Here is a 24,428-nt window from a genome sequence, read left to right on the forward strand (position 1 = left end):
GGGGCCACAGTGCTAACCACTATGCCACCATGCAGCCAAAGGTGTTTCAAACAGTAGTGTTATAACAAATACTAAGTTTGTGTTTTAAATACCCAAACCATTTGGTTGAGATGGCTCAAGCAGGTTTATTTCCACAACTTTTAAGAGACATTTATTAAAGTTACTGCAAATCTACCTCTACCAAATGGCAGACCAGGACATTAAAGGGTTAAAGGTCATTTTTATTCCTCCAAAGATGGCCAATTCAAACGATAAAGAAATACACTGTTTGTTAAATAAGTTATTAATTTTGACAGATTAAACTAAAAGTAATCCAGTAGGTCCTTAGATGGACTGGTGACTTGTCCATTTAACGCCTCTTGGTGGATAGCTGCTGGGATAGCCCCACCCCGCCCCCACCCTGCATTGTAATAAGCAGGTTTTGGATGAATGGATTGACATTCAGAAACTTTCCTTTCTGTGCAAGTTACTGTCTTAATGTAACCTTTTGATGTGAAAGCATAGTCATGATCCAGATGTGGGCTGCTGACTGTTGATCTATTCCTGGAAAACAGAGCAAAACATTTATATGCCAGTACTCAACAAGGAAATCAAGTCACTAAATCCAAAACCTGAATTTCTCAATAAAAAGCGCCAATGCCCTGTTCTAAAGAAAACTTTAACCTTTATACCGGGAAACCAAGCAGAAATCATCCCAGCCCCTCCCAGACCGAGTGGCTCAAAGGTCAATGAATCAAGAAGTGTGTTCAGGAGTCAGAAAGTTCATTTAAACCAAAGTAAAGGAGACCATTAAGTCCTGTAACTCAACCATATGTTGTTGGTGTAAACAACACATTTATGACCCAACAAATACCCCCTAAACTTTTCAGTCATGGGCCACTTAAGAGCTAAAAATTCCAGTTTCATGGAACTGTAGTTTGTCATGTTGCGCCCAGTTGTCCTCAATCCTCGACTAGCATAAGCTGTCGGCCGGACCTTTCCTTCCTGCTCTTGGGATACGACTGCTCCTAAGCCATTGTGGCTTGCATCCAAGCTCCAGAATAAAAGGCAGGGAGAAGTCAGCATTGGCGAGGACAGGTGCGCAACTAAATCACGCAGACTGCTCAGTTCTTCATCCATAGTTATGTACACAAAAAGACAATTATACCCAACTAGTAAGAAATAAACCAAAGAGGATCCACAATTTCAATGCTACCAAATTATGCTGCCGCTTTGCCTTTACACAAACATACATATAAAAAAAACATTTATACAAATTTTAATAAATGTAAATGAAATATTTATCTCAGCCTGCACAATCCTGCCGACAACGCCAAGTTTGTGGCAGGAAAGGAAGAGGAAGAGGACTTTAACAAAAAGAATTCCAACAACGTCCCTCTGGCACTTTCAGCCAGAGATTCAGCATTAACCTGATTAAAACAGAGACAAGGTTCCAGTACAAAAGAGCTTTATTCGTTTTAAAACTCAATAACACAAGTTAAAAATGGGCCTGGGGCTTACCAGTGGATAAGTGGCACCAGAAGGTGGAGGATTCCCAAAAGAAGCACCTCACACACGCACTACCACAGCAAACACACACACACACACACACACACACACACACACACACACACACACACACACACACACACACACACACACACACAGTAGCACAATGAGCATGCAGGAAAGAGAATGCTGTTCAGAGGGGAGAGAACCCCAACACCAAGGGTTACCACCACCGTTCAGCCCTCAGCAACTGAAGAGAAACAGATATTAAACAGATATTAATGCCATTCAATATAAACACCTGGGCTACCACCACTGCAGCTACCTGGAGTCCCATCTCAGGTTGGCCCTGTATGTCAACCAGATACTTTTGATCTGCAACCACAGGTAGCAGAGTGGAAGGTAAATGGTTCCTCACCATTTGTAAAATTACAATCATTAAATCCTGCAATTAAAAAACAGAATAAGATGCACTTCTTCCAAACCCTTAACAATGCTAAAGTAATATGGGATCCACGATCAAAGCCAAAAGGAATTTTAATAGGTCATGTTAACATTCGCAGCATTGTTAATAAAATGGAGCAAATAGAGCATTTGCTAAGTGACTCTAATATTGATATACTTGGAATATCAGAAAGTTGGCTGACTCCTACATCACCAACAGCAGCTGTGAATATACCAGCATACCATGTATTCAGACGAGATAGAGGCTCAGGAAGAGGTGGAGGTGTATTAATTTATGTAAGAAATAATTTGAAATGTGAGCTAATCAGTTGGCCAGAGGAAGTTAATGTTGAATGCATTGGTCTGAATGTAACACTGTCCTCCACCATGTCTTTCACTGTGATCTGTATGTATCGACCTCCATCTGCTAAGGATGTTTTTTATGATCAACTTGAGAACATTTTAAAACATTGCAATGCCCAAAAGGCAAAAGTATTTTTTACAAATAAACCGGAAAGAATTTTGAAGACTTATAATCTCCTATCGGGTCTTTCTGACCACAATTTTATTTTCTGCTCAAGAAAAATTAAGAGGCAGCATCCAATGACTACTGACAAAGGCCGAACCAATCGTTTTACACCTAAACATTTGCAACAGCATTTAAAAAGTGAACTAGAAAAATGTAATTGGTTCAATGTCTTGGAAAATTTGGACACAGAGGTTTGCTCTAACAACTTTATTAAAAGTGTCAATGAAATTCTCGCACAGTTTACAAAAGAGGCCAAAACTAAAAAACCTAAGGATAATCTTCCTTGGTTTAACAGTGATAGTAAAAAATTGATGAAGGAAAGAGACAGAGCACTAAAAAAATGTCTCAAAACAGGGCTTACATGTGATCGGCAGATTTTTACATCACTCCGCAATAAAGTGATAAAACATTTACGTAAAGCTAACGCTAATTTCTATATTGACATTATAAAAGGTGCTAATGGAAATGGGAAGATAATATGGGATAATCTGAATAAACTCCTAAGACGCAATACAAATGGACCTATTAGGGATCTGCAGCTTCAAGTAAATGGTACACTGACAGATGATTTAGGCAAAATTGTTAATTTGTTTAATACATTTTTCATTTGCTCAGTTGAAGAATTAACAAAGAATCTTAAATGCCCTGTAATCGCTAATACTTCTTTAGATCCCACTAAACCTGTATTTAATATACAAGAAATCTCTGTCCCTGAAGTTATAAAAACAATAGCGTCTTTAAAAAGTTCAAAAGCTAGAGATACATTTGGTCTGACAACACATTTCTTAAAACTTCATAAAGAAGCCCTTGCAAGTCCAATTGTACATATAGTAAACCAATCTATTAAACAAGGAATAGTGCCATCATCATGGAAGATTGCAAGGGTCACCCCAGTTTTTAAATCTGGAGACAAAACAAAATCTGAGAACTATCGACCAATAAGTATATTACCAGTGATTTCAAAAATAGCAGAAAAATGGGTTGCTGCACAACTAACTCAACATCTAAACAATAGTGAAACATCTCTTCATCCAATGCAGTTCGGTTTTAGGAAACATCACTCCACAGAGACTGCCACCTTTTATTTTCTAGAAAATTTAAAACATCTACTTGACATGGGCGGCTTTGTGGGCGCTGTGTTCCTTGACTTGAAACGTGCTTCTGACACCATCAATCACAATGTGCTCCTTGCTAAACTAACACAATTTAATTTTTCTAACAGTGCTCTCTGCTGGATTAAATCATATCTGTCGGACCGGCAACAAGCTGTACAAATAGAACATTTCCAATCTACTTTTCTACCTTGTTCTGCTGGAGTCCCACAAGGCTCAATACTAGGACCAATCTTATTCAGTTTATATGTCAATAACTTACCCAATGTATGTAAAACTGTGAAAATCCAATTATATGCGGATGACACAGTATTATATGTTCATGCAAAAACCAAAAGTGAAGCCGCTGCAATACTCTCTGGTGCTATGGTGCCAGTATCTCACTGGCTCCATGACGCTTGTCTACATCTTAATACAAAAAAAACAGTTTGTATGTTTTTTTCCCGGCAGCCAGCAGAGGCCGAACAACCATTTGTGTTAGTCAATGGAGAGAGACTGGATGTGGTGGAACAATTTAAATATCTTGGAGTAGTTTTTGATTCTAATCTAAATTTTAAGCAACATGTGAAAAACGTATTGCATGTGATTAAATTTAATCTGTCAAACTTCAAGCATATAAGACCCTTTCTGACCACAGAATCAGCTAAGGCTTATATGCATGCCATGATATTTAGTCATATCACCTACTGTTATACCACTTGGTCTCACACTTCAGAGGCCATTTTGAAGCCACTAAAGTCCCTCTTTAAGAGAACACTGAAAACTCTGGATAAAAAGCCATTACACTACCATTATTGTAACATTCTAAGTAAGTATAATATTTTGGATTTCGAAAGTTATCAAATTTTTATGGATGCTTGCCTTATTTTTAAAGTTGTAAATGGACTTGCTCCTCCTCCCTTAATGGATTTTATAGGTAAAAAAAACCTAGTGATCGGCCAAATACCAGAGCATCGACCAGAGGAGACTGTAACGTACAGCGGCGTAGGACAAAATTTGGTCAAATGGTGGGGTCAATCAGAGGCTCACAAACCTGGAACACACTGCCAGCCCATGTCAGGAACTGTGGCACGTATTCAGCCTTTAAAACAGCTCTGAAACACTGGCTGAAAACCAACCAAGCATGCTCACACTAGGTTATTTTTTTAATTTTTTAATTTTAATTTTTTTTCTTCTTGGGGCCTCTTAAACTCTGTGAGATTTGTCTATTGTTGTCTATTGTTATGATGTAATGTCTGTATTGTTTTTTTGTTTTCTTGTGTTGGGACTACGTGTTATCTGTCCTTTCCTGCCTTAGGACTACGGATGTAAATTAGCTTTGTGCTAACTCCGGCATATTTACATTGAAGCTTTTGCCGATGTGTTGATGAATATGCATTGTCCTAATTTAAATAAATAAATAAATAAAAAACAAAATAAAAGAAACAGCAATATAATAAACCAAAACAAATCAAGTAGCCTGGAAAAATGCAGGTCACCGCCCAAGGAGGCATCACTCTGTAAATTGGAGGCTCAGAAGGGCTAAAGGGGTCAAATGTCCAGGTCGGCTGGAGGCCCGGGTGACGTAGTGATGCATCCTGTCGCAGAAAAGGTCTAAGATGTCCACGTTGCAAAGACCGTCCTAAAATCTGATGGAACCACAGCGAGCGGACCAGATGTCCACCGGTGAGGGAAGATCACCGGAGGCAGAGCAGCAATAAAGGTCCAACAAAGCAATCCTTAAAATCAATCAAAGTAAAGCAAAGCAGCAGCGATCTGTGGGAGAGGGTCTTGGCTGCAGCCTGTAGAATGAGGCGGGCCTGGACATTTGATTGGATTAACCCTAACCCTAACTTTGAACTTAACCACGCCCATTTGACATCCAGTCCCGTTTATTTGACATCCAACCACACCCGTTGGACGTCCAACCAGTATCCAGCCTTGCCCCATTCTCCAGGCTGCAGCCGAGGATTATTGTGATCTTTGGAGATCTCAGCGGAGCATCAGGTAGCTGTAGGACTTCCAGTGGGTGCTCTGGAAACAGGATCAGCTGACTGCAGGACCACTGTGCTATTAAAAGCTCTCAGATTTCCCCTAGAAACAAAAACAATTAAGTAAGTCCCATACAGACAGGAAACAAGCCCATAATATAGGATTTACATACCGGGAGGGCAGCAAGAGGACTCTTAAGCAGGAGGCAACACGACTTGTAGTGCTACCTATAAAACAGTCATGTGACGCACGTTCAGCTGATTGATACAATGTAGGATGATAATTAGGCAGGAGACCTACCACAGCGGAGCAGGTGTAAGGCCAACTTAGCTCTAAAGCAGCAGGGAATCTGACCACCGGAAGTTGCGCATTCAGTCAACCAGGTGAGCGCTTGCAGCCAGAAGCCGATTCGTCTGCTTAAATAACGCCCCCATCTGCTGATTGGCTGGCAACGGCAACTGGCTGTTTACCTGTTTGTTCATTACAGACATTTTATTCTTTCCATTTCTAACATGATGGAAACAGATTGTATTTCACTTTTTTTACATCGTGTAACAGCCTTATTGAGTTAATAAATTCTTTATCTTTCATTTTTACCGTAGAATTTTCCATGTTCTGACATCTCCAGTAACTTTTTCCAGAGTGGCTGTTTTTGTGATGCTGACATGAGTGAACACACCATCAGAGAAAAGGAGCGGGAGCAGGAGCACACCCAGTAATGACATCATGATGACTATAAAGATAAAGACAATGATTACATGAGGTTTCCATGTCTCGCTTCTAGGTGATGAGTCTTGATTTTAAGAAATTAAAATCCAAACAGCTTGATAATGATTAGAAGTCATTTTGACTTTATTAATCTTGATTTGATCATCAGGCATTGGATCTCACCCATTGAAAGACTAGAGAACAGCGAGATGAGGGGCCGAAAACTGAGTTGTCCAGTCCTAAAGCCACCTCTAACCTCAAGGCTACCACTCTTTGTCATGTTCTCCCTGTTTGGTCCACAAGGAGCTCTTGAACTTTCTAATTCCCTCCTCATAATATTTCATTAACTGCTCAGTCCCCCCCCCCCCCCCCCCCCCCCCCGCCCTACATAGAGGCATGCAGTCTGACAGCCAAGTGGGGAGGAGGCAGGGTGCAGAAAGATGTTGACGATGTCCATGATAGCCCTAAATATAGACGGTCCACCGCAAGTGAGACAGAAACAACTGAATCATCAGAAAATCTGAATCTGTTCCTCATTGCTGCATTTTCAAGCTGTCACACCCACTTTGTAAGAATTTACCACAGTGACATGTTGTGTAATAATCTCTGTCTTTAAAAGGGATCACACTGGGACTGAAAATATTTGCTTATTGGGGCAGAAGCAAGTTGGAAAAAGTTTCCAACTTGGAGATTTCTATCTCCTAAATTAGAAGCCAAGGAAAGATTTGCTGATAAAATTCCAGTTATATTACACACAATATACAGAAAAATAAATTCACTCATTTTATTTATTGGCACTTTCAGGTTTGAGGTTGTTAATATGACTTTACTCATGCTGATTAAAAAATTCTTTTAAAATGCAGTTTCTAATTAATTCTTGTTACCATGACATGCAACCCGGTTATTCATTAAACTCATGTTCAATAAGAAAAGTATTTAGTTAATAATTTACAAATCTAAATCATAGAAGCCTTTTGTTTTACAATACTCTACAGAAATGAACTATTTATGCCTATCAGGAAACAAAGAGGTATTCCTGGCCCTGGGTGATACAAAGAACAACAAGGAAGGAAATATGTGCATGAAGTTGCAGAAAGTAAAAGAAGAAAGAAGTTCATCAAAGCTGAATTGAGTACAGGATTTATGGATGGATAGAAGGACAGATAGTTAAATAAATGAATCAAGAAAATGCTTTTAAAAATGGCAGCATTGGTGAAAGCAGTTACAAATTGATCTTATATGAACAAACCAATACATTTCTAAATATTTTTCTAGGAAGCAAATGTATGGATATATATGTGGATAAACTTTCAGTGGGGGTTAATACCAGCTCAGCCTGGACCTGAGCATTTCTGTTTTCACTCAGGCACCTCCCTGTTGGCAGATCCTCCTCCAGACTTGAAGGGAAACATCTGTGAATTTTCATCTTCAGGACCAAAGCTGCAGCTTTCTCTTGTCTTGGTTGTTTGTTTTAGATCACAGTGGTTGGATTCCTACCTCATTTTGAGCCGATGTACATGCGTTTTCCATGGACCTCAGACATGTTCCAATGAAGTAGCGAGACAGAGGCATAGTATAAGCAGCAAAAAGAGTCTGAGCATCTAAAACAAGACACATACAGGCATGGAGAACAGTATATAAGATACCAGGTCAGAAAGAGTTTAGGGTGAAGAGCTAACTATATAAAAGTTTACCTGAAACGACTGCCTGCCATTTGTAGCGCCTGAAAGTACATCAACCTGCTGTTCCTAACTTTATACTCTGGATGTTCCAACACTACTTTTTTCTGTCCGATACTGATTCTGATGCCTGTTTAGCTATCTGCCAGTACCAGGTTACCTGTGATCCGTTACCTGTGTTATTATAGTTATTATAGACTTTGATGTGTGATATTGTTACAAAGACCAGCATTCATCATGCTTTTTTTTTTCTGTTCTTCAGTAAGTTTCATTGTTCTGCCATGACAATATAATTTGACATAGGTCCAGTATGAAGGACTGAGTCCCTGTTTACACCACAATGCTCAAATAGTTGCATTCTGGCCTGTTGCTGTCACAGAGTTTTAGGAGGATAAAACCACAAAGATTTGAAAATGTTCTCCAGAGTGAAATCTTTGGATGCTTGTGACACACTTGGGCACCCAGACCCTGCTTAACCTGTTAAAGGATCTATTTTACGGTGTTTTACACAGGTTGAAAAGTTCTGTGATGATGATGGGTAGTCTCCCTACGACTTAAACATGTTGATTTAATAGATATTTTGACATTTTAACAAAACAGTGTGTCCATGAGCATTTCTTTTTCCGTTCTCAGGGGGGGGTTGCACTGGCCCAAGGCCGCTGGGAAGCCAGATCCAGATCTGATTGTTGTTTGGGTTTCAGGCAAGGAAAATATTTTGCCCTTGGCCTTGAGTCCATGGCTGGCCCCACTGGCAGCTCCAAACCGCCGAATGGAGATTTTTTCCATTTCCACCAATCCTAGCAGACATCCATGTTGGAATCAATTCTGCAGACCAGCTGCAGAACCAAGACCAGACCATAGTTTGGGCCAGGCTGGCATCCTGCATACGGTCGAGTCCGGTCAAGAGTGAACTGCTTGCTCAGCACAGTTCATGGCAGCCTGCCAGTTGCTGCCAGAATCTCACGGGTCTTCAGGGAGATCAGAACTCTGCCAGCGCCAATCAGCAGAATCTCAACCACCAAAGTCCAAAGATGTAGACATCCTCTACATCCTCAGTAGACAAAACCACCAGACCCATCTATCTCCACCTGGCCCAAGAGTCCTGAACGTATCCAGCCGGAAGCGTCCCCTCAGGACATGTGGGCTCCCATCTGCCCAACTTCAGGGATGAAAAAATTTGATCGATTGCGTTGAGAGACCAGCCGATCAGATCCATGATGTAGAATTTTTCAGAAACGAGGTGTAGAGAGAGTCTCTGAGACAGACAGGACAAAGCAGTAGGCAGAGGAGAGGGAGGAACACGGAGCAAAGAAAAAGTGTCCTCCTTCGCTGAGAGCTGAGAGAGAGAGAAAAAAAAACTTTTATGTAGTAATTTTAAAAAGGCGACCATCTGTAAACCTCAGGTTGCATATAATGACTGTCTACGTATTCTTTTGGGAAACCAGGATGGCACAGTGCTCGAGGGCTTTCAGTACTATGAGATATCAGTCTGCCATGTGGAATCACTGGTACAAATGCCTCTTTTAAATATGTTTGTCTGTCTGTGTTTTTTAATGGACATAGAGTCTGAATAAAGAAAGAAAGTCATTCACAACCTCAGTTTGACGTCACTGTAAAGGATGTCGTTGAGAATAAAGATAACAAGAACAGATATACAGAAATATCCAAATTTATTTGTGATTTACATGTTTTAAAAAGTACAAAAACAAGTACCTCAGCCAGTGCCTTTGATAAATCTAGACAAATATTCACATTTCTAAAATTCTCCCAAGCAAACACTGAAAAATTATTTACCAGTATGAAATCTTTTTTTCTTCCTCCCAGAAGTGAAAATGTATTCACTACATCACCAGGTGATGGGCACAGTTTCATTGATACTAAATGACTCCAGAAACAAGACAGAAACAGTTTCTGCATTTCAATACCTCTTGTCATCAAGATGTGCAGGCAGCCAAATACTATTTGCAGACCATTTTAGATAAAACTCTGGTGGAAAAACATTCAAATTGAACTTGTTTAAAGCATTCATTTACAGAGATCATATAGTTCAGTGACACCAAGCCTTACACCCTCAAGGCCTTAACATAAAGACCGCTAGCCATAAAGAAAGCCAAAGCTGCAGTGACAGGGTTAGAGCAGGAGGGCCTCCTGAGCGAGCGATGGAATGATAACATTTTCCCACATTTCCAACTTTGTCTACAGCAACAAATTCAACAATCTGCGCGCAGCAGGAGGCGTTGTAGTTAGCCAGGATGATGGGATCACTCAGCGAGGTGTGTGTCAGGCTTCCATTACCACGAAACAGGGTAATTCTCTCTATCCCGGTCCCATTTCCATCAGTCAGGTTAGCCGAGAGCTGCCAGTGGAAAGATTTACACTGGGAAACATCTTGAGGACAGTCATCAGCCACCACTGCATCTACTTCACATAAAGGCTGAGCAAAATCTGTAATCTGAACAGAGAAAAGAAAGATAAGAAAGTAAGACTGCACATGTCTGCAAGAGATTTCAACATATACTGGGTTGGACCAGAAAAAGGCAAAAAGTAGGTTTAAGTGAGTCATTCTCATCCTATTTTCCTTCATGCAGCTGGCACAAAGCAGTGGACTCTGCAGGAGTCCTGTGGAATGGTCATCCTACATAAACTTTTAGATAGCAATAAGCAGAGATGTACTTGGAGAATTTCCTTTCAGAGACACAACTGCAGCCCTAAAGTAGGCCGCTGGATGAATAAAGTTTCAGTTTCAGTAGTTTTAACCGAATGTTTGCATGTAACTCTTTTTAAGGACAACCCTGGTTACCTTGGTGACAACAGACAATCTCAGAACGGCGTAGTTGAAGTCAGCCCCACTGGAGGACTTGGCTTCAATAGTTATAGTGGCGTCAGAGCCAGATTCTGTGCTGGCAGGTGGTGTGATGGTCAGTGTAGCATTAGCATATTGTCCAGTTGACAAGACGAGACTGCCAGAAGAAGGAAATAGTACATTTTAGGACATTTACGTACAATTTTAAAATTTAAAGATGAAGCAGGTGAAAGTGACATATTTATTTAGATCAAAGGTCTTAAATATCAGGAAATAATGAAGATTAAAAATATTAAAATCATAAAGGTGAAGATCACCTGGTGCTTGAGAGGAAAGAAAAGCAACTGTTTTACCAGTTTGTTAGTGGGAAATACTCAGATATGTGCAAACAATACCAAGAAAGAAATATGTCAGCAATGATCATCAGTAAATTTAACCCAAAGCAAGACCCTTAAGTTATCCTTAAGAAACTGAAAGAATAAATAAATAAAAAGCTTAATCTCAGACTCCACAGACCTCTTTTTGCATTTTAAACTTTAACGTTTATGCCAGTACTGTTTAATAAAAAGGCTGAACAATGATGACTTGTTTGGACAGATTATAAACAAGCCTCTTCTCTGTAATTACAACATGGAAGAATTTGGTATTTAAACTCTGAACAAACCTCAGCACCTTTTGAACATTGTCCATTGAACCTAAAGTTTGGCTAGAGTGCATAAAACTACATTTGATACCAAATACAGCCTACTGTCAGAAGAAAGTCAACCAACTATCAAGGACATGGTGGACAGAGGATGATTTGGGCTTTTTTGGTATAATGAAATATGAAGCCTTTAATCCTGATGCATGGCCGAAATTGCTTGTCGTGCATCAGTAGAAGTGCACGAGTAAAACTATGCCTGAATGGGTGAAAAGCAAATACTGTGACTGGACATTAGGAGAGCTGGGCAGAAAACAATGTTAGCAAAAATCAATTTACACAAAGTTGTATAGAAGGGTGGTCCAAAAAACAATTTTATCTGTTAATGTTTTTGTTCAGATACATAGAGCTTTACTATGGGAAAAACTGCTTTATTTAGGATATTTTCATGTGGTTGTAGCTGACTTTGGGTTTAGGGATTATGTTACCTTCAATCAAATGAAAGCAAGCAAGCTTTTAGCTGGATTTTTACGAAACTATGCCAACCTGTAGCAGCTTCATCTCACCTGCTTGGAATGGACATGACAAAGTTTTTATCATTTCTGGCGTTGATGGTGTATGTACCGCCAGCAGCCTGGGTCATGATGCTGAAGGGGAGCTTGAAGGTCTCACCTGGCTCCACACTGCTGTCCACCACAGCCTGGGACACCATGAGAAAACAAACAGGTAAATCCAACCAATATCATTCCTCTATAGCCATATGTTCAATCTTCTTACACATGTAATTCTGTCATAGTTTAGATTGAAATATTCTTTTGCAAACTTCACAGTTTCTGACATCAGTCCAGCAAATCTTGTGTGAGGATGTGAAGAGGAGGTAAAAGAACAGACCTGGATAGTCACTTTGGAAACCGACATCTGGGTTGTTGACTGCCTCTGAAATTCACTGTTTGAAACTTTGTCTGTTCCCTTCAGAAGGACCACAAACTCCCCCTCAGGGACCTGGTCCACCATCACCAGGATGTTTCCGTTGCCCATGTCAGTCATTTTGCCTTTGGTAACAGCTTCAGAACCGGACACGAGTACCAGCCCAACATCTGTGACGGACAGTGAAGACGGACCTTTTCTACCAATCACTGAGAGCATCAGGGTGGCGGGCTGGCCTGGGTTTTCAGAGGGAGGAAATAAATGTTCAAGTTAGAGAAAAAAATCATACGAACATACATTTATTTCTTCTAAGGACACATAAAAACACTTTTGTGCAACAACTGCTGATATTGCAGGTATTGTACCTGCTTGTGGACGACCGCTGAGTGTTGCGTAACCTGGGTGAGGTCCTCCGAAACCTTCCACAAAGTCATAGATAAAAGTAATTGTGCTCTGACCTGGAAACACAACAGCAAAAAGTAAATAAGGACTCACCAACTATTTTAAAATTATTTTTAAGCCTTATTGTCTTAGTGGAGGGGAGGGGAAAAAACAGACAGATATATTCAGAGCTGACAAAATGATGAGAAGGTAAAAGTGTTCTCTGCTGGCAGAGTAGATCAGAAAGTTTAAAGTCACTAACACTTATGAAATTCATATTATTGTACATCTGATGGCGTGCACACATGGAATAGACACATTTACAGAATGTGACCTGTCACTTTGAGTGTGTATGGCTGGCTGGATTCAATGTTGATCTTCCAGTTTCCTGATTTCTTGTCAGGGTTGAGACGAATTCTCCTCAAGTTGCCCACAGTCTGAATGCTTCCCAGTTTACCACTGGCTTCATTCTGACTCTGACTCACTCCTATAAATGGGACAAAAGTAATGGTGACATTTTTAGTCAGGTGGAAGGACACTCATCCGATATCAATTGAACGGCATTCAGAGCTGTGAGTTACCAGAAGGGTCAGTCAGCGTAAAAGTAACAGATTCTGCTGTAATGTAGATTGTGATATTTTTCAGTGACTCGTCCAACATGAAGGGAAAAGTCTCTTTATTTCCAGGGTTTCTTGCTCTATGAAGAACTGTGACCTAAAGGAGGAATGGATGGGTAACCTGCTGATTCTTCAAACTGGTCTGGTAACTTCTGATTTTCCATGCTTCAGATGAAGGAAACTTGCCATAAGCTGAAACTTACCAGGACAGATGTAGAGGTGTCAAGGATGACCTCTGTGGCTCTGTTCAGCTGTGCTTTTGACACTTGGATGGCCAAACCTCCAGATGCCAAAGCTACTTCTTTATAATGTTCAAAGTAAGTAATTGAGGGAGAACGACGGCGCCTCCTGCTGCTCTTAAATGTTGTGTAGAAATTCACCTATGAAGAAAGGTCAATGTGATGATTTTACCATCTTTAAACTCCTGAATTGTTCAAAGTAGGGGTGTCCAAAGCTGGTCCTCAAGGGCCACATTTCTGCAGGCTTTGGTTTTTCTTGCTGCAGCTTGCCTCAATCAGACTGATGGGTCAACATGTTTGGGCAGAACTTGGCAACAAGCTTTTGAGGAGAGCCATTAAATTTGAATTAGATGTTCTGGATCAGGGAGACATCTAAAACCTGCAGGATTGCTGCCCTTGAGGTCCAGAGCTGGACTTATTTAGGAGGAGTAAATACTGGTAATTATTTATTACCAAACAGTATTTACCACTGACTGGGTTCTGCTAATCAGAGCATAAATGGTATCCTTGAGGGCGATGTCTTTGGGACCAGCATCAGTGAAAACAAAGATTTGGGATGACAGAGGAGCACCAGTGAGAGCCAACTGAAGAATTAAAAAAAGGTTCAAAGTCGTTAAAGAATCCATTAATTCAGTCTTGTTAAAAAACAACAACAACAAAAAGAAAACAAAAAGATACCATCGCAGATTTGTGGTTATAATGTAGAGTACACAAAAGTACCTGAACTCCTGAGAGACACATTTCCGGGTCATCACCACCACCGTCTGCTTTCAGCTGAGAGATTTCTGTTTTCATCTTATCAGCATCAGTTGTCCTGATCAATGGTCCAAATTCTACATGTAAAAGAAGCATTACATAATGTGAATATATCCAGTCCAAAACATTTTGAACAAACTGTTTAATCACAGCAGGAGCTCAAGCTGCCTACATTGGTCTTCTTCCTGTTTTTTAGGGTGTTTTAGAAATCCATCATATTAGGTGTTTCTCTAAGAATATTATTTATTTGTACTCAAAGGGAAATTTTATAAGAATTACCCCCATTTAACGTTGAAATTGTGTTCAAAAGAATCCTTGAGCTTTACTTTTTTCAACATCTTTATTAACAACTGCATCAAAGCCTCGTTATCTTCACAGCATATTCAGGTGAGGTTTATGATTTCATAAATATTGCAGACTGCATTGCATCTTTAGTGTGATTGTGCGTGCCAAAATAAAAAAAAAGTGTAGCCACTAGAATGTAGTTACAGTTTGATAATGGACACAAACAAAAGCTATCAAAGTGCTAATATTGCTCGACAAACTACTAGTTTTCCTCAGAAATTTGTACTTATTAGTCTTTTTGTACTGTCTATTTACATTGTATTGTCTATTTACATTTTGATGTGGTAGCAGAGCTTATTGTCAAAATATTTAGAGGGGGAGAGAGGCTCTGGTCACGCTGTTGTTTCAGTACCCCTTTCTTGGCAATGGTGAAAATGGCAAATGAAAAATGACATTTGCGCAGATTTTCCAAATCCATTCTTTTACCACATTGGTGCTATTTGTCCCTTATGACAGCTGTAGTTTCAAGATGGCAGACTGTGATGGGTCTTCCCTGCCAGTTTGTAAGTCATATGTATAAAGAAATATAAATTTCTTTGCTTTTGTCACATTTTTTACAGAGGGCAGAATACACCACTGACAACACATAAATAAAATACAGGCATCAATTTTGGCCGGTAAACGACAGAAAATCAAACCCAATGTCTCTTTAATTGTATGTTAATGACAACTAGTATTGTGTGTATTTGTGGACATATTGCTCTTGAAAATAAGAACCTGCGTCTCAAAGAATTAAACAGGTAAAATAAAAATATAAAAGATCAACTATGAAAATAAAAATAATGCCAAAAGAAAGAATAAATTATAAGAATTAAGATGTGCACTGAAACCTGTTGATCTTCATTTTTAAAGTGATGTTATTGTCACATGGTAAGATGTATGAAAGCAGTTTTATTTACAAAAGTGCTATTAATTATTCCTGAGCTTTCACAGTGAGCCTGGACTCAGTGAGCACATCTGACTCGTACCCTCATGGTGTCGTGGTTAAAAGGGAAAGTTACAAGGCAAAAGAGAATAAGTCTGAAAAAGCCCAGGGGCTGGAGAAATATTGACAGATTTTTATACAACATAATCTTGGGAATGCTTCTTGTTTTATCTTGTAGGAACTATATCTAGTAGGCAAAAGTGGCTCATATGTGAGACTTTATGTGGAAATCAATATGTATAAAAGAGGGAGAATTTACACTGAATTGTCTGTCCTATTGATTCTTCTTTTTCTTTATTGTTCTGGTTCTATTGATTATGCTAAAAATTTTTCCATTCTTAACCATCTTGAAAAATAACCATTGATTTTTTATGGAACTGTATTTGTTGGCCTTCCACAGATATTCACATTGGCTGATTGTCACGTTTTCTTTGTTTTGAAGAAATTTATTCCGAGATTATTAAACCGGAAGGGATTATTTGATTTGTGATTCCTGGTTAAGATAAGACAAATATGCCATTAAAGACAGGATATAAATCACTAATGGTTTTTCAAGTCAAAGTAATCATACTTGGGTCATTAAAGGGCACCAGGATGTACTCAGAGGGTTCATCCTGTGTTCCTTTGCTGCGGTCAATGATGCCGTATGCAACCGATCTGGCTTCTTCAATTTCTTCAGACATGCTGCCAGTTGTGTCAATGACAAAACACAATGCAGTCGAGCGTCCAATCCCCATCAATCTGTGAGAATCCAAAAAGTTGTTTTTATTTATTTATTTCCCATAAATACCAGCTTTCAGGATTCTTTCTTATAGTCATGCTCAACACTGTGATACATATTTTTCATATCTTGGTGTTGTACCTCAAAAAGTACTCATCTCCTGCAGCAAAGCGAATGTCTTCCAGCAGCTCAAGGGAAGCATCTGTGGCCGCTTTCACAGCAGCATCATGGAGCTGTGCATTATCTGGGCGACGCTCATCTTTACTGATGCCTCCTCGTGGAACTGATGTGCTTGTGAGATCAGCTGCTCCTCCGTGGCTGCACTTACCTGGCACAGGACAGGAGTAAGAGGAAAAAGTTATAGCAGTGCTTTTCTACATGTATTCATATCTGCTTTTATGAGTTGAATATATTCCAGGAATAGTGTAATATCTGTATTAGTACTGCAATCAGATTTTTAAAAGGTTGTTTAAATAATAAATATGTTTTATTAATATACCTAAAAAAAAGTAAACGGTATAATCTAAATTCAGATAAAATCAAACTTTGTTTTGGATATGATTCATGGAGCGTTTTCACCAAATGATAATATAACAAAAGAGAACACATTTCATACTTAATAATAATATTGTTACTCTTTGTGTTAGCGCTGCAATGGACTAACAACCTTTAAAGGTTGTACCCTGTCTCTTACCCAAAGGCTTCTAGGATAGGTTCCAGCTCTCCCACAACCCTTAATCAGATTAAGCAGTTTCAGATAATGAATGAATAATAATATTAATAATTATAATATATTTTATTTGTGAGTGCCTTTCTGGACAGTCAATGTCACCCTATGCAAACCAGTTCTGAGAAACTCCTGTGTTACTTACTGGGGTGGTATTTGTTTTACACCCTAAAATGCTTTGGTTGTTTAATCATATATCAATATATAAATCATTGATGATTAACACAATTTACTTCATGGCTGAGCACAATTAAACACAATCTTCTTAGTGTGCTGATACCAGCCATCCATTTTCTGCTGCTTATCTGGGGTTGGCATCAGCAAAAGCAGGGAAGCCCAACTTCCCTCTCCTCAGCCACATTTGCCAGCTCTTCACATGGGGATCCCGAGGAAATTCCAGGCCAACTAAAAGATATAATCCCTCCGGCATGTTCTGGGTTTTCCCCAGGGTCTCCTCCCACAGGGACGTGGCCTAACCCTAACACTTCACCAGGAAGGTGTCCAGGAGGCATCCTTACCAGATGCCCAAACCATTTCAACTGGCTCCTCTCAATGCAAAGGAGCAACAGTTCTACTCCGAGCCCCTCTTGGAAGGCCAAGCTTCTCACCCTATCTCTAAGGGAGAGCCTGGCCACCATGCGGAGGAAACTAATTTCAGCCGCTTGTATTTGCAAGCTTGTTCTTTCGGTCACCACCCACAGCTCATGACCATAGGTAAGGGTAGGAACATATTTTGACTGGCAAATTGAGAGCTTTGCTCTCTGGCTCAGCTACTTCTTCACCATGACAGACCAGCACAGAGTCCACAATACTGCAGACACAACACCAATCTGCCTCTCAATCTCATGTTCCACCCTTCCCTTTCTCATGAACAAGGACCCCAAGATACTTGAACTCCTCCACTTGAAGCAGGACCTCATTCCTGACCCATAGAGTGCACTTTACCCTTTTCCGGCTGAGGACCATGTTCTCGGATTTATAGATGCTGACCCTCATCTTAGCCCCTTTACACTTGGCTGTGAATCATTCAAGCAAGAGTTGGAGATCATAACCCGGTGATGCCCCCAAGACCACATCATCTGCAAAAAGCAGAGTCCCACTCCTGAGGCCACCAAACTGGACCCCTCCATATCTTGGGGGGGCACTCCTCCCAGTTACACTCCTCCAGGCCTCACTGTCTTTGCCCACATGAGCATTAAACTACCCTAGCAGAACATGGGAGTCTCCAGAGGGACTGCTCTCCAAAACACCCTCCAAGGACTCCAAAAAGGGTGGGTACTCTGACCTGCTGGGAATAAGCACAAACAACAGTCAGGGCCCGTCACCCCACCCGAAGGAAGAGTGAGACTACCCTCTCATCCACTGGGGTAAACCCCAATTTACAGGCACCAAGTTGGAAACGGGAACAACTCCAGAGTGGAAAAAGACCAGCCCTTCTTAAGGATACTGGTTCAAGAGCCCAAGCCATGCATCAAGGTTGGTCCAACTATATCTTGCTGGAAGAGCTCAACCTTGTGCACCAGCTCAGGTTCCTTCCCCTCCAGAGAGGTGACATCCCGCGTCCCTAGAGCTAGTTCCTGCAACAGAGGATAAGGCTACCAGGGTCGCTGCCTTCGACTGCCGCCCAGCTCAATCTGCACCCAACCCCTACGGCCCTTGCCACAGGTGGTGAGACCACAAGAAGGGGGGCCCGTGTAAGCCTTTTGGGCTGTGCCTGACCAGGGCCCATGGGCTAAGGCCTACTGCCAGAGGCTTGCTCTTGTGCCCCACTTCCATGCCTGGCTCCGGCGGGGGGCCCTGATGACCCGTGTCTAAGCAAGGGAACCTAAATTCTACCGTTGTTTATCATCATAGGGATCTTTCTGATGCAATTATAATACAATGCCTCAATGCCTCTAATTTGTGTTCAAGAATATTTTAAAAATATTTTTCAGGTATTATTATACTATATAAAACATATGGAACCTTCAGGCTTTCCACCAGCTAAGACTCCCATGTAGCCAGATGTAAGTTTCTTTTCCTTCAGGATGTTGGAGAGGATCTGTTTGGAGCACGTCCCACTTGCACAATCACTGCAGGTGGCAGTGTTTTTATCTGTGGATGCAAGACACATATGTGAGACAGTAGTAAAATAATTTCATGCTAGCACAAAAAAATCCCTTTTCCAATGAGTTTGATATGAAGAATTTTAAAAACTAACTGGTATACCTGCTGAATTTCTTAGGGGAGTTACAAGTAATTTATGTTTTACTCAAGATGAAATGGCATGAATATTTTCCCCTCAGTATCATGCTACCTAACTCACAGAATATGTCCTCCACTTTTCTGGATGGAAATATTAACCATACTCACCTGCCAGGTTATCCAGAGGAAGATATCGGCGTATGAGGCTATCATATGGCTCTGTGTTACCCAGTTCCACCCAGTTACTGTGACTGTAGAAGTCCTGAATATGCATAGAAGCGAATGATATGCAAGATTGTTTATAAACAAATCAAAACATACAAACAGAAACGACATGAACAAACATGATCAAACATGATCAAATTCTATAATAAATCCTGAAATTCTGTTGTGTCTGATTAACGGTCTGATGGTCGAATTTACAAATAAGGAACAATGGTTTGCAATTGATTTACGAAGAGTGATTGTGTAAATTCACACATTATAGACACCCTTTTAAATTAAGGGTGGTTTTTTTTTACATTTTGTGGTTTGCAACATGACGAGAAAACATGATCTACATAAAAAGAAATGTGACTGCTACACAAAGAAATGCTATATGGGAATAGATTTGGGAAGAAGTTGTTGGTAAAATAACAGAAAGAGTGGATGAAGTAAAAATCAGTATATAATAAATTGTCTGCAAGTAAAACAGATGAGGGCATAGGGTGTACTGTCATCTTAAGAAAGAAAGAAAATATGAATAAACATGACAGTTTGATTTCTAATGCAGGCCCAATTTTATTTATTTAAGCTCAAAACTTGCAGTAGAGAAAGTTGTTTCTAGGAATAAAATAATCAAGATATTTTGCTACCACATTGGTAATTATGCCTTTGGCATCACAAATGCATATGCAGCAAATGTATGAGTTTGCAAATACTGAACATGCTCGGTGTCTGCAGGGGGCACAGTCAGCATATGGATGGAATCATATGCGCTTATTAGTCTGAGAAATCCAGTTAATACAAAAAGAAGGACTTCTTTGGTCTTAGTTAATGATTGTAGGGTGCATCAAGTCATCACAACTGTGGTCTTCTAGTGAAACATGGCATTTAGGACTTGGATAGCACATCTAAAATACAGGATTTGCAGATACCAGCTGTACTGGACGCTGGAATAACCCAAATGCAAAAAAAGTGCAGATTTGTAAGTACTTTTGTTTCATTGCAGGTGTTGCATGACTCCTCTTTGTGGCTCCACATCCATCCTAAGTTCCTGTCCCTGTTTCAATATTTCCTTCCTACGACAATAACTGTAACCATGTGTGTGCAATTAGGCACAGAGATTGTTTGCACCTCCTTTTGAAACGTATTAAATATATGCAGTTATAGCTAAATGGCTTCCTGGTTTAACAGATTACTTTGCAGGTTGCTAAATTAATATATGTACATTTTCTCCTTCCACTACACACAAAAATGCGTGTGAACGCCTCATATTGCATATTCATTGCGGCAGACTACAAACTGCATGCAGACACATTTTGCACCTTTGAAAGATGCAACAATCAGTAAACACCGTTTAGTACATCAGTTTGCACATTTTTTGCTTGTACATTGAGTTTGCACACATTTTCGTACACATAAACCTTTAGAAGTGCTGGCCCTGAGATTACATGCCCTCCACTCACTTTGCTTGTCTTTTATTTTCCTTTGCGTCCCTCTTTTTTTTTTGCCTTCATTTCACTTACCTTTAGTGAGTAAACCTTCTCCTGATCCACAACAACACACATAGACTGGGAGGTCAGTCTCCAGTCACGCCCTGAATAAGTATATAATTGTAAAGACTTGCGGCAGGATCCAGTAAAGAGTTGCATGTCTGTGTGCAAAGCCACTGGACATGCAAAAAGTAGCCAGGGGGAGGGAAATCTACTTATGCTGCTGGCCTAACTCGACCACAGATTAGTGCTGGAAAATGGATTAATGGATAGCTCAGCTTAATTAACCTTTATTTATAAAACATCAAATCACAAAAGAGTAATCTGAAGGAACTTTATAGATATAATAAATGCACACAATTCACTGTAATTCAATAAAACTAATTTTTTATGTTGTTTTGAAGCTTCTTTCCTTTAAAGTCTTACTTTTTGAACACTTTGGATTATACCTGTCATTTAAAAGTACATAATAAATAAAGGCAGTTTTTTCCACACTTCTTACCTGTAGTGTGTGAAGAACTTTACCCAATGTTTCCCTGGCAGCTTTGAAGTTTTCCTTGCGAATGTTAGCTTTGATTGTGGCCATTCCTGATGTGATTAGGTTCCGTCCCTCTATGAAAGCTTCAGAGTTGAAGTGATGTGGAGCACTAAAAAATTTATGAGTAAGTGCAAATAGTATTTGAATTTTTGCAACACATATTTCTTTTTAATTAAAATGTTTTCATTTTAATTTGACTTTTCTTCACCTGTTGGCAAAGTCACGGTCTATCAGTCCATTTTGGCTGTAGATCTCTTGAAGCGCTGAGAGGAATCTGGCACCAGATACTTCTCCTGATGCTTTGGGACCCAAACAGGCCTGGACCAACTCCTCTGGAGATGAGCCCTAGAAATCATATATAAGACATCGAAAAATGACGTGTAGGTGTTTGATTTAGTTAGATTTTAATTGAAGGGATTTTATGCTTTCCACTTTTTTTCTGTGTTATCAGACTAAGTTACATTTAATTTGAAAGCAGATGTTTGTTTTTCAGTATCTCTATGTTAGATGACTGTAATGTTTTTACATATCCTTTGTCATCCATCGTACCGTAAGCTCGAAATCATCACCAGCATCATCAGCCATATCCTGACATGTCTCAGTAACTTTTTTCAAGATGGCGTTTTTTGTGATGCTGACATGACTGGACATTCCTTCCTTGATGGGCATAAAGGCCACGCTTGGGGTTGATAAAGCACAGGCCAGCAGGACCACACGCAGTAATGAAGTCATGATGATCCTATCAAGATAAAAATAATGCCATTAGTTATCAGAAGAATGGTTTAACTAATTTGATTTGTGGTCTTCATGTGTCCTCATATGGCTCCTGGAAGATACAATATATTGCCAAAAGTATCAGACATTGGTCTTTACATTCACATGAACTTTAACCAGAATCTGCTTTATTGTCCCAAAACACTGTCTGGGGCTGCGACCCAAGAAATAAAAATAGACATAGAATCAGGCTCAACAAGAGAAAAAAATGAAACAAAATACAATTAAAAAAATCTGAAAATACAATAATTTAAACATTAAAACTGGAATAAAATACATGCTTGTGTACGGATCTAATGACATCTCATTCTCAAGGCCTTTACACACAAGGACTGATGCTAATAAACAACAGAACTGAACAATTTGGATGGGAATTGTTTAGGTTTCTGTCTATGTGAGGTGAGATGAAATTGTGAATAAATGATGAAAATTCTCAAATAAACTCGCAAGGCAAGGAATCTGCCTTGGACAAGACAAGGCAGATTCCACATCAAGCCACAACAACAGTATGGCGATGCTGCAAAAGAAAAGACAAATAGAGGCACTGGGTACATCCTATTCTAGAAAAGAGAGGAGAATTTAGAGAGTTTCACTTTTTAATCCAGGAGCTGAAGCTGGACCATGGCCGCTTCAAGCCAAACGTTAGGATGTCTGTGGGAAAGTTCGAGGATCTGCTTTAGCAGCTAGCAGCTTGTTTTAAGAAGCAGAGAAGAAACTAGAAATGCACTCGGAGAGCACAAAGCTCCTCCAAGGCCTTTAAAAAGTTCCTGGATCCAAACGGTGATCCAGATCACCACCAAAATTAAATCAGTTCTTCCTTTTCACGTTTCCAACCACTCCTGAAAATTTCATGAAAACTTTTTCAGTTATCTTGAACACAAACAAACGGACAAACAGATGAACGCTGGTAAAACAGAACCTCCTTGGCGGAGGTAATAATAGAGATATCCTCGCTATTATAATACAAAGTTTGAATGAAATAGCAGCAAAAGTGACACCTGTATCGCTCACAACCAGTCAACTTGCATTCTGTGATTGGTTAAATATATATCCATTGGATGCAAAAATTTAAAATAAAATCTACCTCATTTAAAAAAATAATAAAACTTACAAAATCGTTGGACAGAATTTTGTTAATGATATGAACATTCACATTCACTTTACACTAATGTAATAAAAAAAAAAAAAATGTCGTGCAAATTATTCGGATAATATATTTGCATTAGGTATGTTAAGGTCTTTAATCTGTCGGGTTTAAAATGAACCTGGCCCGCCGTTTACAGCAGTAACAGCTTAAACAAATCTGAAAAGATGTTATATACACAGTATGTTTTATGGAATTTTTTACTGTTCTGTCTGATTCACACTCATGAGGTGTGACACCGATGTCTGGTTGAGAGAGGCTGACTGACTGTCTCAGCTCTAATTCACCCCAAAGATGACTGTGCAGGCCAGACATGTTTTTCCACACCCAACTTGTTCATCCATGTCTTTACTTGCACTGATGCACAGTGAAGTTGGAAGAAGCTGGAACCATGAAATATTTTGAAAATAAAAATTAGTTTTAATTTCATGGTCCCGTCAGCAAGATATTTTTTAATCTTGATGAGGTATTAAGACTTCTTTTCATTGGAACATCCACATTCCATAACACCCCTTCCATCAAGTTTTATGCATAGCTTGATGCTAATGCATTAGGTCAAATGTTCTCCTGACATCTACCAAAACCCAGACTCTAGCTGCGTTTCCATACATTTGTTTTTTTGCAAAATAAAAGTAATATTTCAAAGTTTCGACAAACAACAGTTGCCATTTGGTGGTGAATCCATTAAACGATGTTTGGTGCATAAGTTGCAGTTCTCATAAAATCTTGTATTGGTGACAAGATTTTGTGAAATCTAGATTTATTTAGCACTTATCTGCTGACTACTCTCAAAGTGTTTACATTGAATACATTGTTCATTTATGCCACAGCCATACTTGGCTACATTTGTAGCCATGGAAGTGATTGAAAAGCCTAAATTAATTGATTTTAACAATATATTGTATGTTATTTTATACATTCAGTTATCATCAATCATTTTTGTATCTAGTAATTCATTTTGAACATTAAGAGGGAGATTATTGAGCATTAAAAATCACTAGTTCCAATTAAAAATAATCAGCAACAAATATATTTGTGATAGTTGATAGAGTGTCTATTGCTCAAGGGGATCCTTAATGCAG

General features: G+C 39.5%; 1 protein-coding gene across 1 annotated transcript in view; it reads right to left on the reverse strand.

The window, feature by feature from the left end:
• LOC306774918 (uncharacterized protein) overlaps positions 1-22,160 on the reverse strand; it is a gene marked incomplete at both ends in the record, with an annotated part of 33,669 nt that extends 11,509 nt beyond the window's left edge. The window contains 17 exons of the mRNA XM_079265109.1: positions 10,016-10,383; positions 10,732-10,891; positions 11,941-12,074; positions 12,266-12,537; positions 12,667-12,759; positions 13,017-13,169; positions 13,264-13,396; positions 13,503-13,679; positions 14,006-14,122; positions 14,259-14,371; positions 16,136-16,305; positions 16,427-16,613; positions 18,978-19,106; positions 19,365-19,458; positions 21,393-21,537; positions 21,637-21,773; positions 21,978-22,160. Of these exons, the coding sequence (XP_079121235.1) occupies positions 10,016-10,383; positions 10,732-10,891; positions 11,941-12,074; positions 12,266-12,537; positions 12,667-12,759; positions 13,017-13,169; positions 13,264-13,396; positions 13,503-13,679; positions 14,006-14,122; positions 14,259-14,371; positions 16,136-16,305; positions 16,427-16,613; positions 18,978-19,106; positions 19,365-19,458; positions 21,393-21,537; positions 21,637-21,773; positions 21,978-22,160 (2,765 nt within the window). The remainder of the gene's footprint in view (positions 1-10,015; positions 10,384-10,731; positions 10,892-11,940; positions 12,075-12,265; positions 12,538-12,666; positions 12,760-13,016; positions 13,170-13,263; positions 13,397-13,502; positions 13,680-14,005; positions 14,123-14,258; positions 14,372-16,135; positions 16,306-16,426; positions 16,614-18,977; positions 19,107-19,364; positions 19,459-21,392; positions 21,538-21,636; positions 21,774-21,977) is intronic.
• Positions 22,161-24,428: the final 2,268 nt, after the last annotated feature.

The sequence above is a fragment of the Telmatherina bonti genome, assembly GCF_933228915.1.
Source record: "Telmatherina bonti genome assembly, chromosome: 3".
Lineage (NCBI taxonomy): Eukaryota > Metazoa > Chordata > Actinopteri > Atheriniformes > Telmatherinidae > Telmatherina > Telmatherina bonti.